Genomic DNA, 24565 nt, shown 5'->3' on the forward strand with positions numbered 1-24565 from the left:
TTAGTCAGTCAAAAGGGATCATCTGCACAGAAGCTAGTGTGTGTGGTGTATATACTGTATGTCAACTGTGTACACTCTTTTACATCACTGTCTGGTATTGTTCAAGTCTGGAATACAACAATCCAATCAAATGAAAAATAATGAAAATATATCGCTTCTGCTAAGCAGTCCTGTAATGAATGAAGATCCCTGCTGAAGCTAAGTGTCCCAGCCCCACCTGACTGGCTGTACATTGTGATTCACTGCACACCAGCTGCAGACTCCCTTTCCCCCCTCTCTCTATCGTAGCTGCAGTCATTCATGGACCATTGAACCATCTCAGCTACATCAGCGAGCACAGACCTCAAGTAGCTATGTTAGCCAGTCAGTCACTCCCTTTATACACGCATGACAACCCTAATAGATAGACACATAAAACAAAAAAACATAAAATATGTGCACAAGCGTGTAAAATACACTGACCATACTTTCTGGAATCTTCAGATAAATAGAAACATGCCTTTGTTTTATGACTACATTATATGGATACTGAAAGAACATTATGTCTGACATGGAGGATCAGATGCCATGAAAAGGTTCAACACTAGTTGTGGGAACTAACTGTCCTATATAAACAGTATATTGCTTTGTAATGAGATTTCTGATGTTTTAAGGTTACACAAACACAAAAGACCAGTGGTTACTGCAATAAAAAACCCTTCACTTTCTAAACCGAATCCAAACCTTTCCCTATTTCACAAGGTTTCACCACACTCAGATCAAATTATGCCATTATTATATTTCACAGCCAGTGTATGAGCTACTATGACACAAATACACATGGCCTGAAATAGACACATTAGCTTGAATTACTGATAGTCAAAGTTGCTCAGTGCACACGTGATGAAATACTAACGACACAATATAACAATTTTAATGCATTAATTTTCTTAAGAAAAAAAAGGAAAGACTTTGCTTTGGAGATGTTCTCTTTATAGAAAGCAGCTGTGTCTTCAGTGTCATGGGAAAGGTTGCTTTGCAAATTACAGAAGCATCTCCTTATCTTGAGAAGTACTTTGATCGATATTTCACAACAATCCACATCCTACATAGCCCACAGAAAGTCAATACATTCCATGTGGCTGTATAATTTCCTGGGATGATTTGCATTTTAAACTAATTTAAAAGTACATGGCCAAGGCACAATGGGTAGGGCAGTCACCTGTAATGTAAAGAGGATTCAGGTCCTCAGGGCAGCGGCTGCGGGTTCGACTCCGACCTTTGCTGCATGTCTCCCCCTCTCTCTCACTCAATTTCCTGTCCGTCCTGTATAACAAAGGCTTGAAAAAACTGCCAAAAAAATAATCTACAAGAACATGGCCAACACAGAATTAAGGCACAAGTGCAGCATACTAACTGCAGTCCGGGCTCTATGAAAACAAACTAACAACTCCCTGTGAAGCAACAACTTAACTCTGGAGTCTCAATGACAAACAACATTATTTCCCTCAGTGATGCAGTTTATGTCTGTGGTTCATTTCTAGCCAGCTATTCTGAATAGGTGCTGTGATTCAGTACTTTTGGCACACTTAAATCATTAGAATATGTGTCTCATTTATCGCCAGCATTCATACCAAATCTGCCTTGATATTAAGTGATCTTTCTTACCTCTCCAGATGGTCTCCTCCTGTCAGGGAGCACTAGTGTGTTCGCATGGCTGCCCGGGACTATAGTAGATCCTATACTCATTCTGGGTCCAACTAACATGTAGCGTTTGTCTCCAGATCTGTACTGGATGCTGTGACACAGTGTCCCATCATAATTAGGCTCTTGTAGATATTTAGAAGTATAGTCTGTGGATTTGGAGCACTGCATTGCAATCAGCACGATGATACTGATGAGAAAAAGTACAGAAACTGATCCCAAAGTTATCATCAGATAAAAAGTCACATTGTCCTCCTCGTCGACCTTAGTTGCACTTTTGACATCAGAAGCAGCAAAAGCCTCTTTGGGCTCCACAACTTTGACAATGACAGTAGCTGTTGCTGACAGTGACACGTTCCCGTTGTCTTTCACCAGTATGAGCAGTTTATGCTCAGCCTCGTCTGTCTCTGTGAATGAGCGAAGTGTTCTGATCTGTCCTGTATAGCGGTCCAAACCAAAGAGACTGTGGTCAGTAACTTCCTGCAGTGAAAACAGTAACCAGCCGTTATATCCTATATCAGCGTCATATGCTCTGACTTTAGTCACCAAGTGTCCTGCGTTCACATTGCGGGGAACCTCCTCCACACCTTCAGCAGAACCGTTAGAGCTGACTGGATACAGGATGACTGGAGCGTTGTCGTTCTGATCCAGAATGAACACGTTCACTGTGACGTTGTTGCTTAGTGACGGAGTTCCAGAATCTGTGGCAACAACTTGGAACTGGAAAGTTTTCAGTGTTTCAAAGTCAAAACTTTTTAGCGCCAAAATATCTCCAGTTTCAGAGTTTATGTTGAGAAATGTTGCAAATGATTTATGTTCATCTCCATTTCTCACAATGTTATATGATATGAGAGCATTTTCAGCCTCATCACAATCATACGCACTCACTGAAAATAAAGAGGCTCCTGCAACATTGTTCTCAATAACATAGAACATATATGGGTTTGTTGAAAACTTTGGACTGTTATCATTCACATCTGAAACCGTCACAATTATTGTCCTATGAGATGACAAAGGTTTGTCACCAGCATCTTTAGCAATTATTGTTACATCATACTTGGACTGATGCTCTCTATCCAGCAGAGATTTGGTGACTATAGAGTACATATTGTCTTGTAAAGATGGTGTTAATGCAAACGGTACATCCTCACTGATATAACAGATTATTTTTCCATTTAAACCTGAATCATTATCATTCACACTTATCAATGCAACTGTTGTTCCAGGTTTGGAGTCCTCAGGAATTGCACTTGAAAAGGATGTCACCTCAATCTCAGGTGAGTTGTCATTCAGATCCACAATATTTATTATAACACTTTTTTCTGTTGCTAGGGGGACTGTCCCTTTATCAGAAGCTTTAATGTCAATTTCATACCTGTCTTTTGCTTCAAAATCTATCAGTCCTCTAACAATAATTTCACCAGTATTAGTGTCAACTTCAAACAGCTTACGTAATTTATTATTTACATTTTTGCCAAACGAGTAAACCACCTCCCCATTCAAACCATCATCTAAATCAGTGGCATTTACTTGTATGATAGTTGTACCTACAGCTGAATTTTCATTCAGCACAGCAGTATATGAGTCCTTGGAAAAAACTGGCATATTGTCGTTTACATCTAAAACATCAACTCTAATTCTCATATTTCCTGACCTAGCAGGCTTTCCCCCATCAACGGCTGTCAGTAGTAATCTATGACTTCTTGCAGTTTCTTTGTCCAGCGGTTTATGCAAATACAAAACAGGAATTTTCCCATCTTCTCCTCTATCTTTAACCTCCAGGCGGAAATGGTCATTTTGACTGAGCTTATACAATTGAATAGAAAACATGTCACTGTCTGGATCATGGGCGCCTTGTAGTTGAAATCGTGCCCCAGGTAAAGCAGATTCGGATATCTCTAACAGCGTCTCGTTTTCATAGAAGGTGGGAGAGTGATCGTTTACATCCAAAACCTCAATGGCGACGTAATGCACCTCTAAAGGATTCTCCAGCACAGTCTTTATATTGATAATGCAGTTACTGATCCGTTCGCACACTTCTTCTCTGTCAATTTTGCGGTAAACATGTAAGATGCCGTTGTTCAGTTGAAATAGGGGTTCGGTCGATCCGGAAACAATGCGAAATCCTCTAGCATTCAAAGCACTGATATCCAAACCCAAATCTTTCGCGATGTTCCCAACAACAGCACCCGCCGTCAGCTCTTCGGGGATAGAATATCGAAGCTGCGCTGAAGTCAAATCAAAAGTAAGATTCACACAAACAATGAGAGCGACCAGGCGCTCCAACCACGCTCTGCATCCTCGTTGTGCCATATTGGATTCAAAAAACAAAACGAAGGTCAGACATTAAAACGTAAGTCTACACGGGAACACACATCTTGAACAAAAAAGCAACCTCCAGATATTCCAAAAAAATGTTGGTGAACGAGTCAAATAGTTGCAGCCATCGCCCTAAAGCACAAGTGCACCCTCGCTAAATAGCGCAAAACTACTGACGTAGAGGATGGTCAACCGAGAGTCGTTCACTTCCACAAGCAGTGACACCATGCGAGCTGACTTTACAATGCAGACACACTTTCAATTATAACATCGTCTTATTATGGGACATTTTCAGGGTTAAATATTCCCGCTGCATGCTGAGGATGCAATCATAAAAGGAAAAAAGTTAGCGCCATACCATTTCAGAATAAATAGCATTACAACACGTCATAGTTCATATAGATTACCACCTATATTGCAACATATGAACCTATAACGAATAATAACAATGAAAATACATAAACGAATTAATTAAAAATAAATATTAATAAGTACTTCCGTAAATCCATACCAGAGCCATTTTCTTACCTCTCCAGATGGTCTCCTCCTGTCAGGGAGCACTAGAGTGTTCGCATGGCTGCCCGGGACTATAGTAGATCCTATACTCATCCTGGGTCCAACTAACATGTACCGTTTGTCTCCAGATCTGTACTGGATGCTGTGACACAGTGTCCCATCATAATTAGGCTCTTGTAGATATTTAGAAGTATAGTCTGTGGATTTGGAGCACTGCATTGCAATCAGCACGATGATGCTGATGAGAAAAAGTACAGAAACTGATCCCAAAGTTATCATCAGATAAAAAGTCACATTGTCCTCCTCGTCAACTTTAGTTGCACTTTTGACATCAGAAGCAGCAAAAGCCTCTTTGGGCTCCACAACTTTGACAATGACAGTAGCTGTTGCTGACAGTGACACGTTCCCATTGTCTTTCACCAGTATGAGCAGTTTATGCTCAGCCTCGTCTGTCTCTGTGAATGAGCGAAGTGTTCTGATCTGTCCTGTATAGCGGTCCAAACCAAAGAGACTGTGGTCAGTAACTTCCTGCAGTGAAAACAGTAACCAGCCGTTATATCCTATATCAGCGTCATAGGCTCTGACTTTAGTCACCAAGTGTCCTTCGTTCACATTGCGGGGAACCTCCTCCACACCTTCAGCAGAACCGTTAGAGCTGACTGGATACAGGATGACTGGAGCGTTGTCGTTCTGATCCAGAATGAACACGTTCACTGTGACGTTGTTGCTTAGTGACGGAGTTCCAGAATCTGTGGCGACAACTTGGAACTGGAAAGTTTTCAATGTTTCAAAGTCAAAACTTTTTAGCGCCAAAATATCTCCAGTTTCAGAGTTGATATTTAAAAACAGACCAAAATGATCTCCGCTGCTGTCCCTCGGAATGTGATATGAAATATGCGCATTATCACTATCATCAAAGTCAGATGCCCTTACTGAAAATACTGGTGCTACAAGGTCATTATTTTCACTAATATAGAACGTATATGGGTTCAGTGAAAACTGTGGTCTGTTGTCGTTTACATCTGATACAACCACACTTATGGTCTTTTCAGATGACAGTGGTGGCTCACCAGTGTCCTTTGCAACAACTGTTAGTTCATAAAAAGACGTTTCTTCTCTGTCTAGTTGTGATTTGGTCACTATTGCATACATATTATCTTGCATTGACGGAGATATTGTGAACGGAACGTCCTCGCGTATGAAGCAGGAAACTTTCCCATTGGGGCCTGAATCCAAATCACTGACACTGATCAAAGCTACAGTTGTTCCAATTCTAGAGTCCTCTGGAACTGATTTGGAGAAAGATGTAACTTCAATCTCTGGAGGATTATCGTTAAGGTCGATCACCTTTATTATCACAGTTTTGTCGGCGGAAAGTGGGACAGTACCCTTATCTGAAGCTTGTATATCAATTTCATAACTTTCATTTTCTTCAAAATCAATTACACCGGTCACTTTAATCTCTCCAGTCCTTGGGTCTATGCTAAATAGTTTTTGCAAATGTAAATCCACTTCTTTACCAAAAGAGTAAGCAATTTCGCCGTTTGCACCCTCATCCAAATCAGTCGCATTAACCCGAATAACTAACGTACCAGGGAGTACATTTTCATTTAAAATAGCAGAATACACATCTTTTGTAAAAACAGGTGAATTGTCATTAACATCGAGCACCTGAATTACTATTTCTATTGTTCCAGACCTCGCCGGCCTCCCACCATCAATAGCTGTAAGCAGAAGCTTGTGTACTCTCACAGCCTCTCTGTCTAACTGCTTCTGTAAAATCAGAAAGGGCATCTTACGGTCTTCGCCCCTCTCCTTGACTTCCAAACGAAAGTGGTCATTGTGGCTGAGTTTGTACTGCTGAACAGTAAACTGGCCACCGTCGGGGTCGCGTGCAGGTTGGAGCTGAAAGCGTGCTCCAGGTAATGTCGATTCAAATATTTCCAGTCGCTTCTCTTTCTCTGGAAAGACGGGGGAGTGGTCGTTTATATCCAGCACCTCTATGGCCACGTAATGTATTTCCAGAGGATTGTCTAGCACGGTTTTAAGGTTGATTATACACGCGTTGCTCCGTTCACAGATCTCTTCCCTGTCCACCTTCCTGCTGACATACAGGATACCGTCGTCCTTATTCAAGCGGAAAAGGGGTTCCGTTGAACTGCCAACGATGCGATAATCTCTATCTTTCAGCGTAGCCTTATCAATTCCCAAATCTTTCGCAATATTTCCAACAACACTACCTTCTTTTACCTCTTCGGAGATGGAATATCTGATCTGAGCTGAGGCTTCACACCAAAACATTACCAAAGCCACCACGTAGGCATAACATCTCCACCGCTCTCTCCACACCAGGCGTCCGCTTTGTTCCATTATGAACAGAAAAAAAATCCGGGATCTTTAGTTGTATGGTCAGAAATCATAATCAGCCCTATTCCTTTGCAAACTGCGTTCCGTCGCCAAGGCAGTGCTGGGAATTGTACAGAGCTGGTTTTGTGTTCAAGCCCTTCAGACGTAATGCCGAAAGACAGGACTGGACCTAATGGTGATGACGAAAAACTCCAGGCACACTATTTGCCATTATAGCGATACCATGCGTTCCCGAACATTATTGCAACGCCCTTCTGCCAAAAATATAATACAACCAAAAGTTCACACAACAAACGTCAACACCTGGCATACGAGACAAACACCCTGTTAATAAATTAAGAAAGATTTGCATGAACAGTATTTTCCCTGTTTAGCAGTGGAGTGGAGTCACAGTCAGATCGTTAAAAAACAACAACAAAAAAACAAGTTCAGCACCACGGACAGCGGCACTTCCGACTGCACTCAAAGGCGTCAGCATAGATGACTTGAAGGTCATTTAAACTGAATTGACATATTTACTGTACATCCATCACTATACCAACAACAAGATGACAGCCGTGTGTGTATGCAAACACGTGGGGCACGATATTACCTAGGCACGATCTTAAGAATAAATGTCTTCTCAAGTCTCACTCAAGCAGTTTTCAGGATGATTCTTCTAATATGTCCAATGTTTTCTTATGTAGGATTTGTTCCCAGGTAAGAACAAAATCTTCGCACACTCAAGAGCACTCTTATGCACATTTGACTGTTGCCATGTTTTGTGTAAAACAAAAGGTTACTGTAGTTCTTCAGTAGTCCTAAAAATGTTAAATATTTGTTTTCATTATTACACAAAGCAGTATGGTATTTTAAAATAAATCAACACTACCCGAATTAGTTCTGTCTTTTGTTTTGTTTTTTATGATTGTTGTTGGACTTCTTTAATTTATTGATGGATTCACATTCGGTGTCCGGTTCTCTACTGTAGGCTTTCGTTTGGGCATTCTTGACTTAGTTGTCTCAACTTTCTCTTACATTTATGTGGGTGGCTGTTTGCAACAACTCTGCGGTATCACTTTCTTTTATGCTGATTGGCAGGGCGTTTACCTATAGGCTAATAAGAATAATCCAGCAAGCGCATTAAATTTACGAGGAAATGCGAGTCCTCATTATAAGAACAGAGATACCAACAATTCAGCAGTTTGAGAACACGCCATGACTGCGACGTTGAGTTTTCTTAGGACTTAGAACAAATTTAATAAAATATTTGGAAGATATTGGTGATTGTGGCCCAATGTTAATTGACGTTAATTTGTTTAAATGTATGTACTCAGATTGCCATGAAATCACTACATGAAAAGAACATGAAAGGACAGGAAGTTGTAATATTGTTAGTATTATTTGATCTTACCTCTCCAGATGGCCGTCTCCTGTCAGGGAGCACTAGTGTGTTCGCATGGCTGCCCGGGACTATAGTAGATCCTATACTCATCCTGGGTCCAACTAACATGTAGCGTTTGTCTCCAGATCTGTACTGGATGCTGTGGCACAGTGTCCCATCATAATTAGGCTCTTGTAGATATTTAGAAGTATACTCTGTGGATTTGGAGCACTGCATTGCAATCAGCACGATGATGCTGATGAGAAAAAGTACAGAAACTGATCCCAAAGTTATCATCAGATAAAAAGTCACATTGTCCTCCTCGTCAACTTTAGTTGCACTTTTGACATCAGAAGCAGCAAAAGCCTCTTTGGGCTCCACAACTTTGACAATGACAGTAGCTGTTGCTGACAGTGACACGTTCCCGTTGTCTTTCACCAGTATGAGCAGTTTATGCTCAGCCTCGTCTGTCTCTGTGAATGAGCGAAGTGTTCTGATCTGTCCTGTATAGCGGTCCAAACCAAAGAGACTGTGGTCAGTAACTTCCTGCAGTGAAAACAGTAACCAGCCGTTATATCCTATATCAGCGTCATAGGCTCTGACTTTAGTCACCAAGTGTCCTGCGTTCACATTGCGGGGAACCTCCTCCACACCTTCAGCAGAACCGTTAGAGCTGACTGGATACAGGATGACTGGAGCGTTGTCGTTCTGATCCAGAATGAACACGTTTACTGTGACGTTGTTGCTTAGTGACGGAGTTCCAGAATCTGTGGCGACAACTTGGAACTGGAAAGTTTTCAGTGTTTCAAAGTCAAAACTTTTTAGCGCCAAAATATCTCCAGTTTCAGAGTTTATGTTTAAAAATGAGGTCAATTTGTTATCCCTGCTCAGGTCTCTGAGAAGATGATAGGATATAAGTGCATTGTCGTTCTCATCACGATCAAAAGCTTTAACTGAAAACACAGAGGCTCCTGGATCATTCCCCTCTGTGATATAGAAAGTATATGGACTCAGTGAAAACTCTGGACTGTTGTCATTCACATCTGACACCACAACACTAATTGTCTTTTCAGATGATAATGAAGGTTGACCAGCGTCTTTTGCAACTACTGTTATCATATATTGTGATTTTTTCTCTCTATCCAGAGGGGATTTGGTCACTAAAGAATACATTTTTTCTTGTGAAGATGGCGTTAAAGCGAAGTGAGCATCCTCGTTTACAGCACAAATAACGTTTCCATTGAGACCAGAGTCCAAGTCATTTACACTGATGAGAGCAACTGTAGTTCCAGGTCTTGAATCTTCAGGGATTGAGTTTGAAAATGAGGTAACTTCAATCTCAGGTGCATTATCATTAACGTCAACTATCTTGATAATGACGCTTTTTTGTGTCGCGAGAGGAGCAATACCTTTATCTGATGCTTGAATTTCAATTTCATATTTGTCTTTCTGCTCATAGTCTATCAAACCTTTCACAATTATCTCACCTGTTGATGAGTCGATACAAAAAAGTTTAAATAATCTATGACTCACAATGTTGCTGAATGAATAAACTACATCTCCGTTTGGTCCTTCATCTAAATCAGTTGCATTCACTTGTGTGACTGTTGTACCCACTGGAGAATTTTCATCCAGCATCACAGAATAAACATCTTTAGAGAAAACAGGTGCGTTATCATTGATATCTAAAACATTGACTAGAATATTCATTTCACCAGATTTCGGAGGTTTCCCTCCATCCAGTGCGGTCAGTACTAACGAGTGGCTTCCTGCAGTTTCTCTGTCTAAAGGTTTTTGAACAACCAATATTGGTATTTTACCGTCTTCTCCTTTATCTTTAACTTCCAAACGGAAGTGATCATTAGGGCTGAGTTTATACTGCTGCACGGAGAAAGGGCCACCGTCTAGATCACGTGCTGCTTTTAACGGAATACGCACTCCAGGTAGCACAGACTCTGAAATCTCCAACGTTTTCTCATTCTCCGTGAAACTGGGAGAATGGTCATTTATATCTCGGACTTCCACAACGACATAATGGACCTCCAGTGGGTTTTCCAGCACAGTTTTCAGATTTATCAAACACGCACTGCTTCGTTCGCACACCTCTTCCCTGTCAATCTTACGGCTGACGTAGAGGATGCCATCATTCTGATTTACATGGAAAAGAGGTTCCGCAGCACTAGAAACAATCCGATACTTCCTGTCTTTCAGCGTGCTTTTATCCAATCCCAGATCTTTTGCTATATTTCCAACCACAGTTCCTTCGTTAACCTCCTCAGAGATGGAATATCTTAATTGCGCCGAGACAGCGCTCCACAAAAGCACAGCAACCACACAGCCGACCCACTTGCTTCTCGCCCTCCTTTCCTCGCATCCTCTTTGTTCCATGATTAAAAGCAAAACTAGTATGACTTCCTCACGGGATTAATAACCGTGTTGTAAGAAATCGATCCAACTCATCCGGGCATGTATATGTCCACTCTATTAAAAAATGTCAAAAGCACGGAGTAAAACGTAGACAGCACCAAGCCGACAAGTGAATATCGCAGTGTCGAACTGAGAGGGCTACAAAGAGGTGTAACCAAAAGGCAGTGACGACAGGTTTAAGCCGTTATTTTCCTAACACACTGACACCATGCGTCCCCTTTGCTCACTGCATGGAAATCAACGTTTACACAGGTATTTTTTTTTAATAGTATAATGGCAATATTTTTAATTCATTTACTATTTCCCTGTGTGGGGGTTTTGTTGGTTATAGTACACCAGGTGAGGGGCTGCCTTTTTCGGAGGATTTAACGAGCAAACACAAAAACGAATAGGCCTATTATTTTCAAAGGAGAAGGGGACATTAAATCCTCACAAAATGGTTTATTTTTCCATAAGATAAGCTTGAATTGCATTCGTTGAATATTCATGGACAAAAACAGCATGGAGTACCTGCATTAAACACATTAGTAATTTGACATTTCTTACAATGCATTAGGATGTATCGGAGCACCAGAGAAATACATTCCAGCAACATGGACAGTGAATGAAGACTAGTTATAATTCGGGCCAGTCACATGCGTGAGTTTCTATTATATAAAGAATCCTGGAAAACTCAAATCACATTATGTAAAATATCAGAATGATCGCCACTGTGCAAACTGTTTTTGATAAAAACAGGAATGTTGAAATACTGGTATGTGTTATTCAACAATATAGTGAAAACTAGAAAAACAAAGTGACATACCGACGAGTAAGCATACCATTAACAAATTGGGTTATAGCTGTTACACCTATGCTTAAAAAGACAGGTCTATAATACGTCAAATTGCAGCTGAAGACCAAAGTTACCAGTCAAGTGTCCTACTTCACAAAACTATATCATGATGCCAGTACATGCATCCAGAAATAATCAATGAACAAACAAATGATTACATTGCCAGTGGAAATAAGCCAAGGTTTTCACAAAATATGTGCTTACCTCTCCAGATGGTCTCCTCCTGTCAGGGAGCACTAGTGTGTTCGCATGGCTGCCCGGGACTATAGTAGATCCTATACTCATTCTGGGTCCAACTAACATGTACCGTTTGTCTCCAGATCTGTACTGGATGCTGTGACACAGTGTCCCATCATAATTAGGCTCTTGTAGATATTTAGAAGTATAGTCTGTGGATTTGGAGCACTGCATTGCAATCAGCACGATGATGCTGATGAGAAAAAGTACAGAAACTGATCCCAAAGTTATCATCAGATAAAAAGTCACATTGTCCTCCTCGTCAACTTTAGTTGCACTTTTGACATCAGAAGCAGCAAAAGCCTCTTTGGGCTCCACAACTTTGACAATGACAGTAGCTGTTGCTGACAGTGACACGTTCCCGTTGTCTTTCACCAGTATGAGCAGTTTATGCTCAGCCTCGTCTGTCTCTGTGAATGAGCGAAGTGTTCTGATCTGTCCTGTATAGCGGTCCAAACCAAAGAGACTGTGGTCAGTAACTTCCTGCAGTGAAAACAGTAACCAGCCGTTATATCCTATATCAGCGTCATAGGCTCTGACTTTAGTCACCAAGTGTCCTGCGTTCACATTGCGGGGAACCTCCTCCACACCTTCAGCAGAACCGTTAGAGCTGACTGGATACAGGATGACTGGAGCGTTGTCGTTCTGATCCAGAATGAACACGTTCACTGTGACGTTGTTGCTTAGTGACGGAGTTCCAGAATCTGTGGCAACAACTTGGAACTGGAAAGTTTTCAGTGTTTCAAAGTCAAAACTTTTTAGTGCTGAAATATCTCCAGTTTCAGAGTTTATGTTGAGAAATGAAGCCAGTTTATTTTCTTCTCTTCCATCTCTGAGAAGATGATAGGATATAAGTGCATTGTCGTTCTCATCACGATCAAAAGCTTTAACTGAAAACACAGAGGCTCCTGGATCGTTCCCCTCTGTGACATAGAAAGTATATGGACTCAGTGAAAACTCTGGACTGTTGTCATTCACATCTGACACCACAACGCTAATTGTCTTTTCTGATGATAATGAAGGTTGACCAGCATCTTTTGCAGTTATTGTCAGGTCATATAGTGACTGTTTCTCTCTGTCTAGAGTTGATTTGGTCACTAATGAATACATTCTGTCTTTTAATGATGGGGATAAAGTGAACGGAACGTCCTCACTTATTGAGCAAATCACTTTTCCATTGAGTCCCGAGTCCAAGTCATTCACACTGATGAGAGCAACTGTAGTTCCAGGTCTTGAATCTTCAGGGATTGAGTTTGAAAATGAGGTAACTTCAATCTCAGGTGCATTATCATTAACGTCAACTATCTTGATAATGACGCTTTTGTCTGTGGTGAGAGGAGCGAGACCTTTATCTGATGCCTCTATTTCAATTTCATATTTATCTTTTTCCTCATAATCTATAAAACCTTTTACTGTTATCTCACCTGTTAAAGCATTGACGTCAAATATGTTTAAGATATTTTGATTCATACTGTTGCTAAATGAGTAAATAACATCTCCGTTCGGTCCTTCATCTAAATCAGTTGCATTCACTTGTATGACTGTTGTTCCCACTGAAGCATTTTCATCCAGCATCACAGAATAAACATCTTTAGAGAAAACAGGTGCGTTATCATTAACATCTAAAACATTAACTCGAATATTCATTTCACCAGATTTCGGAGGTTTCCCTCCATCCAGTGCGGTCAGAACTAACGAGTGGCTTCCTGCAGTTTCTCTGTCTAAAGGTTTTTGAACAACCAATATTGGTATTTTACCGTCTTCTCCTTTATCTTTAACTTCCAAACGGAAGTGATCGTTGGGGCTGAGTTTATACTGCTGCACAGAGAAAGGACCGCTGTCTCGATCCCGTGAGGCTTTGAGCTGAAATCGTGCTCCGGGCAACACAGACTCAAAAATCTCTAACAGCTTTTCATTTTCCGGAAAACTGGGAGAATGATCATTAATGTCCATAACTTCCACTTCCACATAATGCACCTCCAGCGGGTTTTCTAGCACAGTTTTCAGATTTATCAAACACGCACTGCTCTGCGCGCACACCTCTTCTCTGTCAATCTTCCGGCTCACATACAGTACACCATCATTCTGATTGACACGGAAAAGAGGTTCCGCAGCACTAGAAACAATCCGATACTTCCTTCCTTTCAGCGTGCTTTTATCCAATCCCAGATCTTTAGCTATATTTCCAACCACAGTTCCTTCTTTTACTTCCTCAGAGATGGAATATCTTATTTGCGCCGAAGCCACGCTCCACAGAAGCACAACAACCACGCAACTGAAAAAATGTCCTCTCGCAATTCGTCGCTCGTATCTTCTTTGTTCCATGGTTAAACCCGGGATCAACAGTAATCCATCACAAGAAGAATTACTACGTTGTAAAACCAGAATCCAGCGCTTCTCTGTTTGTATATAATCAATATCTTCCTACATAGTCTGAGAGGCAAGCGGGATATTCAGAAGGGCAGCAATGCGTCCAGAAAAGGCTGTGCTAATATCGAAGAGAAAATGTTGAGAGGTGCGACCAAAATACAGGGACGACACGCTCGTGTACTGCTGACTTTTTACATTTCACTGACACCATGCGATCAGACGTCTCACTGCAGAAAAGTGGTAGCGTTTGTTGCACATTAGATGAATAGTAAATTGCTTCGTATATACCACGAATTCCTGAATAAACGTGGCTGATTAATCCGATAGAGACAAGGAGGCGAAATCAATCTCGGTAAACAAGTGAACTCACAACCGTCTTCAAATAATGTTAGAAAAAACGCATTAAATACGTTTGGATGATTGTGCAGAATATTTGCGAATGTTGTTTGAATTTCTATGATTAAATTGTATTAATTAAATCACTGCTCATGTTATTTTGTGGCTTGACGTTATATTTTATGAACAAATGTGTGACATTTAGACCAAACACTTCCAGCACCATGGACAGCGCTTCCAGTGCAGTTGCCCCTGGCCACAGTTGGTTACAGAATTTAATTTATATAAAACATGTATGATACAATCGTGCACAGTAAACTTTGCTGAGGGCAACAACTTATAAATAAATGTGTCGTTAGAACGACAAATGATCACACCTGATATAAAACCAAAAAACAGACAAGAGATTCAACGTTAAACTTTGCAAAACCACAACACAGCCACGTCAGCATACCACACAGCATGGCTGTGGTAGCAAGAATGAGCAAGTAGTCATCAAACGTCCTCCGTTTGTCCATAATAAAAAATGTTGGGTTCCCCTGTAACACATAGGGCTCAATATCTGTAAGATTTGTTTATGTAGTCAAACAAAAATCAAAAGCATTTCAATATGCCTTACCTCTCCAGCTGGTCTCCTCCTGTCAGGGAGCACTAGTGTGTTCGCATGGCTGCCCGGGACTATAGTAGATCCTATACTCATTCTGGGTCCAACTAACATGTACCGTTTGTCTCCAGATCTGTACTGGATACTGTGACACAGTGTCCCATCATAATTAGGCTCTTGTAGATATTTAGAAGTATAGTCTGTGGATTTGGAGCACTGCATTGCAATCAGCACGATGATGCTGATGAGAAAAAGTACAGAAACTGATCCCAAAGTTATCATCAGATAAAAAGTCACATTGTCCTCCTCGTCAACTTTAGTTGCACTTTTGACATCAGAAGCAGCAAAAGCCTCTTTGGGCTCCACAACTTTGACAATGACAGTAGCTGTTGCTGACAGTGACACGTTCCCGTTGTCTTTCACCAGTATGAGCAGTTTATGCTCAGCCTCGTCTGTCTCTGTGAATGAGCGAAGTGTTCTGATCTGTCCTGTATAGCGGTCCAAACCAAAGAGACTGTGGTCAGTAACTTCCTGCAGTGAAAACAGTAACCAGCCGTTATATCCTATATCAGCGTCATAGGCTCTGACTTTAGTCACCAAGTGTCCTGCGTTCACATTGCGGGGAACCTCCTCCACACCTTCAGCAGAACCGTTAGAGCTGACTGGATACAGGATGACTGGAGCGTTGTCGTTCTGATCCAGAATGAACACGTTCACTGTGACGTTGTTGCTTAGTGACGGAGTTCCAGAATCTGTGGCAACAACTTGGAACTGGAAAGTTTTCAGTGTTTCAAAGTCAAAACTTTTTAGCGCCAAAATATCTCCAGTTTCAGAGTTTATGTTGAGAAATGAAGCCAGTTTATTTTCTTCTCTTCCATCTCTGAGAAGATGATAGGATATAAGTGCATTGTCGTTCTCATCACGATCAAAAGCTTTAACTGAAAACACAGAGGCTCCTGGGTCGTTCCCCTCTGTGACATAGAAAGTATATGGACTCAGTGAAAACTCTGGACTGTTGTCATTCACATCTGACACCACAACACTAATTGTCTTTTCAGATGATAATGAAGGTTGACCAGCATCTTTTGCAGTTATTGTCAGGTCATATAGTGACTGTTTCTCTCTGTCTAGAGGGGATTTGGTCACTAATGAATACATTCTGTCTTTTAATGATGGGGATAAAGTGAACGGAACATCCTCACTTATTGAGCAAATCACTTTTCCATTGAGACCAGAGTCCAAGTCATTCACACTGATGAGAGCAACTGTAGTTCCCGGTCTTGAATCTTCCGGGATTGAGTTTGAAAATGAGGTAACTTCAATCTCAGGTGCATTATCATTAACGTCAACTATCTTGATAATGACGCTTTTGTCTGTGGTGAGAGGAGCGAGACCTTTATCTGATGCTTCAATTTCAATTTCGTATTTATCTTTTTCCTCATAATCTATAAAACCCTTTACTGTTATCTCACCTGTTAATGCATTGACATCAAATATGTTTAAGATATTTTGATTCATACTGTTGCTAAATGAGTAAATAACATCTCCGTTTGGTCCTTCATCTAAATCAGTTGCATTCACTTGTATGACCGTTGTGCCTAAAAGAGCATTTTCAGAGAGCGTAACAGAATAAACATCTTTAGAGAAAACAGGCACATTATCATTAACATCTAAAACATTGACTAGAATATTCATTTCGCCAGATTTTGGAGGTTTCCCTCCGTCCAGTGCGGTCAGTACTAATGAGTGGCTTCCTTCAGTTTCTCTGTCTAAAGGTTTTTGAACAACCAATATTGGTATTTTCCCATCTTCTCCTTTATCTTTAACTTCCAAACGGAAGTGATCGTTGGGACTGAGTTTATACTGCTGCACAGAGAAAGGACCGCTGTCTCGATCCCGTGAGGCTTTCAGCTGAAATCGTGCTCCGGGCAGCACGGACTCTGAAATCTCGAACCGTTTTTCCTTTTCCGGAAAACTGGGAGAATGATCATTAATGTCCATAACTTCCACTTCCACATAATGCACCTCCAGCGGGTTTTCTAGCACAGTTTTCAGATTTATCAAACACGCACTGCTCTGCGCGCACACCTCTTCTCTGTCAATCTTCCGGCTCACATACAGTACACCATCATTCTGATTGACACGGAAAAGAGGTTCCGCAGCACTAGAAACAATCCGATACTTCCTTCCTTTCAGCGTGCTTTTATCCAATCCCAGATCTTTAGCTATATTTCCAACCACAGTTCCTTCTTTTACTTCCTCAGAGATGGAATATCTTATTTGCGCCGAAGCCACGCTCCACAGAAGCACAACAACCACGCAACTGAAAAAATGTCCTCTCGCAATTCGTCGCTCGTATCTTCTTTGTTCCATGGTTAAACCCGGGATCAACAGTAATCCATCACAAGAAGAATTACTACGTTGCAAAACCAGAATCCAGCGCTTGTCTGTTTGTATATAATCACTATCTTCCTACATAGTCTGAGAGGCAAGCGGGATATTCAGAAGGGCAGCAATGCGTCCAGAAAAGGCTGTGCTAATATCGAAGAGAGGATGTTGAGAGGTGCGACCAAAATACAGTGACGACACGCTCGTGTACTGCTGACTTTTTACATTTCACTGACACCATGCGACCAGACGTCTCACTGCAGAAAAGTATTAGCGTTTGTTGCACATTAGATGAATAGTAAATTGCTTCGTATATACCACGAATTCCTGAATAAACGTGGCTGATTAATCCGATAGAGATAAGGAGGCGAAATCACTCTCGGTAAACAAGTGAACTCACAACCGTCTTCAAATAATGTTAGAAAAAACGCATTAAAAACGTTTGGATGATTGTGCAGAATATTTGCGAATGTTATTTGAATTTCTATGATTAAATTGTATTAATTAAATCACTGCTCATGTTATTTTGTTGCTTGACGTTATATTTTATGAACAAATGTGTGACATTTAGACCAAACACTTCCAGCACCATGGACAGCGCTTCCAGTGCAGTTGCCCCTGGCCACAGTTGGTTACAGAATTTAATTTATATAAAACATGTATGATACAATCGTGCACAGTAAACTTTGCTGAGGGCAACAACTTATAAATAAATGTGTCGTTAGAACGACAAATGATCACACCTGATATAAAACCAAAAAACAGACAAGAGATTCAACGTTAAACTTTGCAAAACCACAACACAGCCACGTCAGCATACCACACAGCATGGCTGTAGCAAGAATGAGCAAGTAGTCATCAAACGTCCTCCATTTGTCCATAATAAAAAATGTTGGGTTCCCCTGTAACACATAGGGCTCAATATCTGTAAGATTTGTTTATGTAGTAAAACAAAAATCAAAAGCATTTAAATATACCTTACCTCTCCAGATGGTCTCCTCCTGTCAGGGAGCACTAGTGTGTTCGCATGGCTGCCCGGGACTATAGTAGATCCTATACTCATTCTGGGTCCAACTAACATGTAGCGTTTGTCTCCAGATCTGTACTGGATGCTGTGACACAGTGTCCCATCATAATTAGGCTCTTGTAGATATTTAGAAGTATAGTCTGTGGATTTGGAGCACTGCATTGCAATCAGCACGATGATGCTGATGAGAAAAAGTACAGAAACTGATCCCAAAGTTATCATCAGATAAAAAGTCACATTGTCCTCCTCGTCGACCTTAGTTGCACTTTTGACATCAGAAGCAGCAAAAGCCTCTTTGGGCTCCACAACTTTGACAATGACAGTAGCTGTTGCTGACAGTGAGACGTTCCCGTTGTCTTTCACCAGTATGAGCAGTTTGTGCTCAGCCTCGTCTGTCTCTGTGAATGAGCGAAGTGTTCTGATCTGTCCTGTATAGCGGTCCAAACCAAAGAGACTGTGGTCAGTAACTTCCTGCAGTGAAAACAGTAACCAGCCGTTATATCCTATATCAGCGTCATAGGCTCTGACTTTAGTCACCAAGTGTCCTGCGTTCACATTGCGGGGAACCTCCTCCACACCTTCAGCAGAACCGTTAGAGCTGACTGGATACAGGATGACTGGAGCGTTCTCGTTCTGATCCAGAATGAACACGTTCACTGTGACGTTGTTGCTTAGTGACGGAGTTCCAGAATCTGTGGCAACAACTTGGAACTGGAAAGTTTTCAGTGTTTCAAAGTCAAAACTTTTTAGCGCCAAAATATCTCCAGTTTCAGAGTTTATGTTGAGAAATGAAGCCAGTTTATTTTCTTCTCTTCCATCTCTGAGAAGATGATAGGATATAAGTGCATTGTCGTTCTCATCACGATCAAAAGCTTTAGCTGAAAACACAGAGGCTCCTGGATCGTTCCCCTCTGTGACATAGAAAGTATATGGACTCAGTGAAAACTCTGGACTGTTGTCATTCACATCTGACACCACAACGCTAATTGTCTTTTCAGATGATAATGGGGGTTGACCAGCATCTTTTGCAGTTATTGTCAGGTCATATAGTGACTGTTTCTCTCTGTCTAGAGGTGATTTGGTCACTAAAGCGTACATTTTTTCTTGTAGAGATGGTGATAAAGCAAAGGGAGAATCCTCACCTATAGAGCAAATCACTTTTCCATTGAGACCAGAGTCCAAGTCATTGACACTGATGAGAGCAACTGTAGTTCCCGGTCTTGAATCTTCAGGGATTGAGTTTGAAAATGAGGTAACTTCAATCTCAGGTGCATTATCATTAACGTCAATTATCTGGATAATGACGCTTTTCTCTGTAGTTAACGGAGCGAGACCTTTATCTGATGCCTGTATTTCAATTTCGTACTTGTCCTTTTGCTCATAGTCTAAAAGACCTTTAACAATAATCTCGCCAGTTGATTGATTAATTTCAAAAATTGTAAATAATGTATTACTAACGCTGTTACCAAATGAGTAATATACTTCACCATTTTGACCTTCATCCAAATCAGTTGCATTCACGCGTATTACAGTGGTGCCTACAGGAGCATTTTCAGAGAGCGTAACTGAGTAAATATCTTGAGAGAAAACAGGTGTGTTATCGTTTACATCCAAAACTTTTACCAGAATAACCATGTCGCCAGATTTCGGAGGTTTTCCTCCATCCAGCGCCGTCAGTACTAATGAGTGACTTCCCGCTGCTTCCCTATTCATAGATTTTTGCAAAACCAATATTGGTATTTTACCATCTTCTCCTTTATCCCTAACTTCCAAACGAAAGTGATCGTTGGGGCTGAGTTTATACTGCTGCACAGAGAAATGACCGCTGTCTCGATCCCGTGAAGCTTTCAGCTGAAATCGTGCTCCGGGCAGAACAGACTCCGAAATCTCCAACCGTTTCTCTTTTTCTGGGAAACTGGGGAAATGGTCATTTATATCCTGCACTTCTACTACTACGTAGTGGACCTCCAGTGGGTTTTCTAGCACAGTTTTCAGATTTATCAAACACGTACTGCTCTGCGCGCACACGTCTTCTCTGTCAATCTTCCGGCTCACATACAGTACGCCATCATTCTGATTTACGTGGAAAAGGGGATCCGAGGTACTAGAAACAATCCGATACTTCCTTTCTTTCAGTGTGCTTTTGTCCAAACCCAGGTCTTTTGCTATATTTCCAACCACAGTTCCCTCGTTAACTTCCTCGGAGATGGAGTATCTTAACTGCGCCGAAGCCACGCTCCACAAAAGCACAGCAACCACACAGCCGAACACATATCCTCGCCCCCTTCGCATATCGTATCTTCTTTGTTCCATGCTTAAGCCCGATATAATCAGAAATCATTCACAAGGGCAAAACTGCACTGCAACCATCGATCACAATACTTCCATGTGTGGAAATATTCATCCTTTTCTCACAAAGACAGACACGACGGTAAATAGAGTATTTCCAAAGAGAGCTGTAAGCACACAGATGACCGTGTTAACGTCCGACTGAGGAAGATATCAGGAGGTTGAACCAAAATGCATTGACGACAAGTACACGTAATGCTGACTTTTCCTATTACACTGACACCATGCGATCTAAATTCTTACTACAGATTATCAAAAACAGTGGCCCTTAAACTGAATTGTAGATTGTGTATGTATGTTACATATTCATTCACATGTTTTGAAACAGTACCCAAAACTAGTGTGAGGAATGTAAAATAGCGACAAAGTTGTGCAATATAACTCAAATCCTTATTCTGATAATTAGAAAACAACACTGTTCAAGACATTGATACGATTCTACTTAACACATTAAAATATGTTTACGTCATTTGATAAAGTTTCATTACATAAAACACTTATATTAAGTCACTGTGGTTTGATACAACTACAGCAAACATGCTTAGTACCATGGACAGCGACTTCCACTAACCTAACCGCTGTCCAGCTCAACCGCCTGTTTAGAAAATTGATGATAGTTTTCAATCTCGAAGTCATAAATAATGTACCATTGATATGGATTTATACAGGGATCAAGTTTGCCGAAGAAAATGAAAAAGCAGCAATAGATCCAATTATATATGTGTCAAAAGCATGTATGACACATATATGTGCAGTCAAAAACAAATAGAATTGTCAGCTGACATGTCACAACATTAACTAATAATATTCAACAGCTACAAATTACGTGAAAAGCAACACCAAAAAAAATGCTTCTTTAAATATTCCTTACCTCTCCAGATGGTCGTCTCCTGTCAGGGAGCACTAGTGTGTTCGCATGGCTGCCCGGGACTATAGTAGATCCTATACTCATTCTGGGTCCAACTAACATGTACCGTTTGTCTCCAGATCTGTACTGGATGCTGTGACACAGTGTCCCATCATAATTAGGCTCTTGTAGATATTTAGAAGTATAGTCTGTGGATTTGGAGCACTGCATTGCAATCAGCACGATGATGCTGATGAGAAAAAGTACAGAAACTGATCCCAAAGTTATCATCAGATAAAAAGTCACATTGTCCTCCTCGTCGACTTTAGTTGCACTTTTGACATCAGAAGCAGCAAAAGCTTCTTTGGGCTCCACAACTTTGACAATGACAGTAGCTGTTGCTGACAGTGACACGTTCCCGTTGTCTTTCACCAGTATGAGCAGTTTATGCTCAGCCTCGTCTGTCTCTGTGAATGAGCGAAGTGTTCTGATCTGTCCTGTATAGCGGTCCAAACCAAAGAGACTGTGGTCAGTAACTTCCTGCAGTGAAAACAGTAACCAGCCGTTATATCCTATATCAGCGTCATAGGCTCTGACCTTAGTCACCAAGTGTCCTGCGTTCACATTGCGGGGAACCTCCTCCACACCTTCAGCAGAACCGTTAGAGCTGACTGGATACAGGATGACTGGAGCGTTGTCGTTCTGATCCAGAATGAACACGTTCACTGTGACGTTGTTGCTTAGTGACGGAGTTCCAGAATCTGTGGCAACAACTTGGAACTGGAAAGTTTTCAGTGTTTCAAAGTCAAAACTTTTTAGCGCCAAAATATCTCCAGTTTCAGAGTTTATGTTGAGAAATGAAGCCAGTTTATTTTCTTCTCTTCCATCTCTGAGAAGATGATAGGATATAAGTGCATTGTCGTTCTCATCACGATCAAAAGCTTTAACTGAAAACACAGAGGCTCCTGGATCATTCCCCTCTGTGATATAGAAAGTATATGGACTCAGTGAAAACTCTGGACTGTTGTCATTCACATCTGACACCACAACGCTTATTGTCTTTTCAGATGATAATGAAGGTTGACCAGCATCTTTTGCAGTTATTGTCAGGTCATATAGTGACTGTTTCTCTCTGTCTAGAGGGGATTTGGTCACTAAAGAATACATTCTGTCCCTCAAAGATGGTGATAATGAAAATGGTACATCCCCACTTAAGGAGCAAATCACTTTTCCATTGAGTCCAGAGTCCAAGTCATTGACACTGATAAGGGCAACTGTAGTTCCAGGTCTTGAATCTTCAGGGATTGAGTTTGAAAATGAGGTAACTTCAATCTCAGGTGCATTATCATTAACGTCAACTATCTTGATAATGACGCTTTTTTGTGTAGCCAGGGGAGCGAGACCTTTATCTGATGCTTGGATTTCAATTTCATATTTGTCTTTATGTTCATAGTTTATTAGACCTTTCACAATTATTTCCCCTGTCGTTGGATTAATTTCAAAAATATTCAGTAATCTACGATTCACAATACTGCTGAATGAATAAACTACATCTCCGTTTGGTCCTTCATCTAAATCCGTTGCATTCACTTGTATGACTGTTGTTCCCACTGGAGCATTTTCATCCAGCATCACAGAATAAACATCTTTAGAGAAAACAGGTGCGTTATCATTAACATCTAAAACATTAACTAGAATATTCATTTCACCAGATCTCGGAGGTTTCCCTCCATCCAGTGCGGTCAGTACTAACGAGTGGCTTCCTGCAGTTTCTCTGTCTAAAGGTTTTTGAACAACCAATATTGGTATTTTACCGTCTTCTCCTTTATCTTTAACTTCCAAACGGAAGTGATCGTTGGGGCTGAGTTTATACTGCTGCACAGAGAAAGGGCCACCGTCTGGATCATGTGCGTGTTGTAACGGAATACGTACTCCAGGCAACACAGACTCGGACATCTCCAACGTCTTCTCTTTCTCGGGGAAACTCGGAGAATGATCATTTATATCCACCACCTCCACTTCAACATAATGCACCTCTAGCGGGTTTTCTAGCACAGTTTTCAGATTTATTAAACACGTACTTCTCTGCGCGCACACCTCTTCTCTGTCAATTTTCCGGCTCACATACAGTACACCATCATTCTGATTGACATGGAAAAGGGGATCCGCAGCACTAGAAACAATCCGATACTTCCTTCCTTTCAGCGTGCTTTTATCCAATCCCAAATCTTTTGCTATATTTCCAACCACAGTTCCTTCGTTAACTTCTTCGGAGACCGAGTATCTTGATTGTGCCGAAACAGCGCTCCACAAAAGCACAGCAACCACGCAACCGAGCAAACATCCACGCGCCCTTCGTGTCTCAGACCTTCTTTGTTCCATGGTTAACCCGAAATCATCAGTACTTCCTCACAAAAACAATCACTTCGTTATAATTGCAAAATCCAAATGGTCCCTCTGACATAAAAATATTTATCCCCTCCCTAAAACGACAGACATGACGGCCGATGGATTGTTCCCAAAAGCAGGAGCAGGATAAAACACGGCTGCGACAATGTCGAGTGTAGAACGATAAAGAGGTGGAACCAGACTGTCAAGACGACAAGCTCGTGTAATGCTTCGTTTTTCGGTAACACTGACACCTTTCGATGTAAATTCTCATTGCAGACATTCAAAAGCAGTAACGCCTTAAACAGAATGGTACATTGTTTTGTTGTGCTTTCTTTTTAGATCTCCAAAATGTACCGCCATCGTCAGGTAAATGAAACATTTTGGCTGCTCATTGTCAACACAAAACAGACTTTAATTACAGAGCAAAGCTTCTCAAAATTAAAGAATGAATCTTCATAACACGTGAGAAAATGTATGACAAAAATCAAGTGGGATGAATTAAATCA

General features: G+C 41.1%; 7 protein-coding genes across 8 annotated transcripts in view; all 7 read right to left on the reverse strand.

The window, feature by feature from the left end:
* Positions 1–24565, reverse strand: part of LOC310948250 (protocadherin alpha-C2-like) — a gene marked incomplete at its 5' end in the record, with an annotated part of 169067 nt that overhangs the window by 98806 nt on the left and 45696 nt on the right. The window lies entirely within an intron of this gene.
* Positions 1630–4230, reverse strand: LOC310947893 (protocadherin alpha-8-like; the record flags this gene model as incomplete). Its single annotated transcript, XM_083914865.1, has 2 exons — positions 1630–3911; positions 4176–4230. The coding sequence occupies 2 exons, from the start codon at positions 4228–4230 to the stop codon at positions 1630–1632; spliced, it is 2337 nt and encodes a 778-aa protein (XP_083770991.1).
* On the reverse strand, positions 4406–6888 carry LOC310947894 (protocadherin alpha-3-like; the record flags this gene model as incomplete). The annotated part of the gene is made up of 2 exons (XM_083914866.1): positions 4406–4412; positions 4514–6888. 2 exons carry the CDS (start codon positions 6886–6888, stop codon positions 4406–4408), a joined length of 2382 nt encoding a protein of 793 aa, XP_083770992.1.
* On the reverse strand, positions 8198–10636 carry LOC310947896 (protocadherin alpha-8-like; the record flags this gene model as incomplete). The annotated part of the gene is made up of 1 exon (XM_083914868.1): positions 8198–10636. One exon carries the CDS (start codon positions 10634–10636, stop codon positions 8198–8200), a length of 2439 nt encoding a protein of 812 aa, XP_083770994.1.
* LOC310947897 (protocadherin alpha-3-like) lies at positions 11646–14072 on the reverse strand (the record flags this gene model as incomplete). The annotated part of the gene is made up of 1 exon (XM_083914869.1): positions 11646–14072. One exon carries the CDS (start codon positions 14070–14072, stop codon positions 11646–11648), a length of 2427 nt encoding a protein of 808 aa, XP_083770995.1.
* LOC310947898 (protocadherin alpha-3-like) lies at positions 15037–20764 on the reverse strand (the record flags this gene model as incomplete). Its single annotated transcript, XM_083914870.1, has 2 exons — positions 15037–17190; positions 20546–20764. 2 exons carry the CDS (start codon positions 20762–20764, stop codon positions 15037–15039), a joined length of 2373 nt encoding a protein of 790 aa, XP_083770996.1.
* On the reverse strand, positions 21678–24050 carry LOC310948266 (protocadherin alpha-8-like; the record flags this gene model as incomplete). The annotated part of the gene is made up of 1 exon (XM_083915330.1): positions 21678–24050. One exon carries the CDS (start codon positions 24048–24050, stop codon positions 21678–21680), a length of 2373 nt encoding a protein of 790 aa, XP_083771456.1.

Source organism: Echiichthys vipera (genome assembly GCF_963691815.1).
Source record: "Echiichthys vipera genome assembly, chromosome: 6".
Classification (NCBI taxonomy): Eukaryota; Metazoa; Chordata; class Actinopteri; order Perciformes; family Trachinidae; genus Echiichthys; species Echiichthys vipera.